At 50.7% G+C, this 4,516-nt stretch overlaps 1 protein-coding gene across 1 annotated transcript; it reads left to right on the top strand.

Moving 5' to 3' along the window:
- Nucleotides 1-720: 720 nt before the first annotated feature.
- Nucleotides 721-3,220, top strand: TMEM229A (transmembrane protein 229A). Its single transcript, XM_035021458.1, has one exon. It carries the CDS (start codon nucleotides 1,034-1,036, stop codon nucleotides 2,132-2,134), a length of 1,101 nt encoding a protein of 366 aa, XP_034877349.1. The 5' UTR covers nucleotides 721-1,033; the 3' UTR covers nucleotides 2,135-3,220.
- Nucleotides 3,221-4,516: the final 1,296 nt, after the last annotated feature.

The following is a 4,516-nucleotide window of genomic DNA, read 5'->3' as shown; positions in this document are numbered from 1 at the left end:
CCGTCTCTGGGATGACCTAGTTGTGCAAAGAGAAAAAGCAGCACTGGGGTGCGCGAACGTGAGCAAAGGTACGGTTCTTGATATGAGACTCCTCTGCAGCCAGAGCGATGTCCAACCCAACTGGCCTCAAATCATTTCACAATTCTGGGGGGCTTTGACTCTCTGTCTTTGGCCCTCAGTAGACTAACCTGGGAAAGTACTGGTCAGGGAGAGCGATTGAGAAAGTGAACCAGGCCCCGAGGCAACATTTCAGATGCTGGGGGCGTGCAGGCATGGAGTCTCCTGTTCATTCTTTGTGACTGGGACCCAGCTGGCTTTGAATTAGAACATGTACAGCACCACAGTTTGGTCTCGGGCCCGGCCTCTGGTTTGTGGCACTAGGCCATTCACCTCGGCCAGCCGGGCCCGGACTCTGGTTCCGCAATACAGGGATTGCCATCGGCTCTCAATCACACCTGTTAGATGCTTCTCCACTCCTGCCTCCGCCCTGCAAACGCCTCCCGCACGGCGCGGGACCCGAGTGCAGAGCGGGGAAGGAGGCGGAGGAGCAGGGCCCGGCCCTCTCCGGCGGACCCCGGCGGGACTCGGCTCAGAGGGTGGGGCGGGGAGGGCGCCCTGCGAAGGCGGGAGAGCCCGAGAAAGGCGGAGAGGGGCATGGGCAGGGCCGGGGGAAGGGGCGTCACCGCTCGCTTTACGCTCTTAGAGCCCGCAGCGCAGGCGGCGGGGCTGAGCCGCGGAGGACATGGGCTTCGCAGCAGCCTCCGCACTTCTCCTGGCGGCCCCAGCGCCACCGCCCCTCGCCGGGCCGCGGCGCCCGTTAGGCCGCGCAGAGTGAGCTCGGGCGCCGGCCGGCGTCACCTCACCCAGGACTGGAGGGCAGGGCGCGGTGGGGCCCGCGCGTCTCCCGGGCAAGCCAGTTCCGGCTGCCACCCGGCCGCGGCCGGGACGGAGCTCCTCGGCCCCGCAGCTCCACGCACCCGGCGGCGGCGGCGGCGGCGGCGCGGGCTCGGGCGCCCGGGCAGCCTCTGAGCCCATGGCTGGCAGCGATGCGGATGGCGAGGGTCGCGCGCGAAGGAGCAGCGCCGCGCGGCGTCCCGGGGGCCCCGGCGGGCGGGGAGGCGAGGCTGCGGCCAGCCGCCCGGAGCCGCTGTCTACCGCTGAAGCGCCGGCCGACGGGCCGGATGCGCTGCCCGCCTGGATGCGCCTCTACTTCTACGGGATGCACGGGATCACCCTGGACGTGCTCGTGTCCTCGGCTCGGCGCTTCGCCAGCAGCCCGGACCTCCGGCTGCTGGGCTTCTCCTCGCCCTACCGCTGCCTGCTGCACTCCCTCACCCACTTCGCCCTGGAGAAGGTCTACCTGCAGCAGCGGCGCTGCCGCAGCGCCTTCGTCTTCAGTCTTCTCCTCTACCCCTCGGCCCACGTGGCGCTGCAGACCCTGGCCGGCCAGGCACTGCTGCTCGCCTTGAGCAGCGGCCCGGGGGGCGCGGCGGTGCCGGGGACACCGGACCTAGCGCTGCAGTATGTGCTGGCGCTCTACCACTGCCATGTGTTCCTGAAGCGCTTCCTGCGCTTGCGGTACCGGCGGCAGCCAGAGCCTCGGCAGCCGCAGCACGGGCCCGGCGCGCCCCCCGCCCCTCTGGGCGCCGGGGCCCCTGGGGTTGCAGGTGGCCGGGGTGTCGGGGGAGCCCCCAGCCAGGGGCTGCCGGGCCTGCTCCGCTTTCTTTTCTTCGGAATGCACGGCTTTTTGGATGAGATCTTCTTCACTTTCTTCTTTGATTTTCTGGGGCAGAGAGATGGGCCAGCCAGCGGCCACACGTCGCTCTGGTCCTTCTTTATGTACGGCAGCTGCAGCTTCGTGGTGGAAAAGCTCTACTTCCACCTGCACTGGAATCGTGGCTGGAGCGCTTGGAAGCGGCTGCCCATCTACGTGATCTTCATCTACGTATGGGAGTTGTCCTGGGGTCTGGGGCTCCGCCTGTGCGGCGCTTGTTCCTGGGACTATTCTCACTATCCGCTCAATTTCATGGGCCTCATCACCCTGATGTATTTACCTGGCTGGATATTCCTTAGTGTGTACCAGGACCTGCTTTCCAACGCGTTGTGGCGGGTGCAGTACATACCAACTAACTAAAAAAAAAAAAAAAAGTCACTCCATTCCCAAGGACCAATTCGATTTATTTTTACATGTTTAAAACAGAGTGGGTTTTTTAGCCTTTTAATTTTTATACGTTTTACTAAACTCTTCCAATATGTTCTATTCGACATTTTAGTTTTTCTGACACTTTGGAACCTATGCATAATACAGTATTTTGCAGTATTACTCAAAACCTAACTCAAAGTACTTGTCAATATTTAAAACCCCTTACGACCCCAGACAGCAAAACCATTGTACCTTCATTTATTTGTGCATGGGTGGGTGATAACTACTAATCTTTTTTTAAGCAGGGAAGTTATTCAAATCAGAAATTAGCGATCTTCACAAGATTTGGCGAAATTTTCTAATTTAATGATTTGTTTACTTTTTTTAATACAATTTCGTTTTAATTCCCTGCCACATATACCAGTCACTGCTGAAACTCAGTGTCTCGTACTCCTACTACCGGTAATAACTCTTAAAGTGCCTCCTTCTAGCACATAAGTGGAAAGAAACTGACAAATGTGAAAATACATCCTGTGGATCGATTTTTAAATAAATCTTTTCTAGCGACTCAGACAGGTAACACTGTGTTAAGATATTTGATCTCCATCCTGGAAATGATTGTTTTTCCAATGTGGATTAGCCTTAAACACCAAGTGTGTTAACATTGATCAGATCCTGTGTTATCTATGGCTGTACATTTCTGTTGTAAAATGTTTACCTTATATGCCCAAAGGCCAAGCAGAATTATACCACCCTCAGTAGTGTTCTAACTCTAAGGACTCTTTCTACTTGGAGCTTCAAGAATAGAAACAGTTCCTTGGAATAAAATGAACCTGAATGTTCACTGTACTTGAATTAGGCCTAATTGTTTACCATGAATACAGATAGTGTTTTCAGTATATTTCTGCCAGAGCTCACTTGTAAACATCTTTCTTTTTCCTTCTGGACCCACAGAGTTCTTGGGCCAAACCTGATGTGCTAATGTGCATTATAAATCAATGATAGCATTTTGGTGACTCATTATTAATGTCTGGAAGCTCTTAAGTTAAATGAGATGATAAAAACCATTTTAAGAAATCTTGTCTAATCAATTAATAATGTCCTTTAAGGTTGGTTGTTGTTTTATTATATTTAGAAAAGACAAGTAGAATTGAATATAGCTCAGCCAAGGATGACTAATACTTCCTCAGTTTTCATTACGAAGATAATTACGAAAACTTACAGTGTGTATAAATGAATAGTTTCCGCTTCAAATTATTAGCTCATGTATGCTATGAAAGGGGACTTCTTTCTGTTTTCAAAAAATGTTTGCTATGGCAGTAAAAACGAATACATATCTAGACAATTGTCAGGAATAATTTTGAGAAGCTATTTTAATCCACTATCTGAGGTTGTGAGCTAAATTTTAAGTAATGCAATATAATCAACCCCACCAGTGAAATGGATCATGTCAAACTGATTATTTTAGCTAGTCAACGCTGAGTAGCAACTATTAAAAGTAAACCAAGTCTTTGCAGAAAGTGGCACTGTATGACACTTGGTCATATATAGGTAAAGGATTTCAGAAATCCTTTCTGAAAACCCTGGCAAGGAAAAAGGATAAGTATAGACACTAAAGTTAGTCAGATGCTGAATAAAATATTTGTAATCCAAATGTGACACATGCACAAGAATCTGAGTTAAGTGTGGCACCACTCCACACCACACATTGCTGTGAATGCTGAACCAAATCCTTGACTTCTAGAATACTTGCTAAATGTACACATTTGCACTTAATGTCCTTCGCATGCTGCTCCTCAGCCCTGTTTACCTGCTCACCAGCATTCTTAGGGTCAGAAATCTATCAGAAAGTGGGGAAGCCTCTTAGTTTTTGTTTGTTTGTTTGTTTAGCTTTAATGTTAATCCTATTTTAAAGAAAAGGTCAAGATTTCCATTCATTCCGTTAATTCAAGAAATAGTTATTGTGCACCCACTCTTTGCAAGGCATTTGCCTGAATTCTGCAAATACAGCAATGACCCAGTACAGACAAAATCTCTGTCCTTATGAAGCTCAGGTATTAATGTTTTGATTTATAGGAGGTTATACTAACTTGCAAGGCTACTGTTTTAGTATTTTTTTTTTAAGATTTTATTTATTTATTTGACAGAGAGAGAGACAGTGAGAGAGGGAACACAAGCAGGGGGAGTGCGAGAGGGAGAAGCAGGCTCCCCGCTGAGCAAGGAGCCCGATGTGGGGCTCGATCCCAGGACCCTGGGATCATGACCTGAGCCGAAGGCAGACGCTTAACGACTGAGCCACCCAGGCACCCTACTGTTTTAGTATTAACAGCCCCTCTGCTAGTTCTACAAAGACTTCATTCATCTGTATTCAGG

The sequence above is a fragment of the Mirounga leonina genome, unplaced genomic scaffold (assembly GCF_011800145.1).
Source record: "Mirounga leonina isolate KUSES-001 unplaced genomic scaffold, KU_Mleo_1.0 Mir_174, whole genome shotgun sequence".
In the NCBI taxonomy this organism is placed as follows: domain Eukaryota; kingdom Metazoa; phylum Chordata; class Mammalia; order Carnivora; family Phocidae; genus Mirounga; species Mirounga leonina.
Note: the sequence above shows the minus strand (reverse complement) of the source record. Positions and strands in the feature narration are given on the sequence as shown.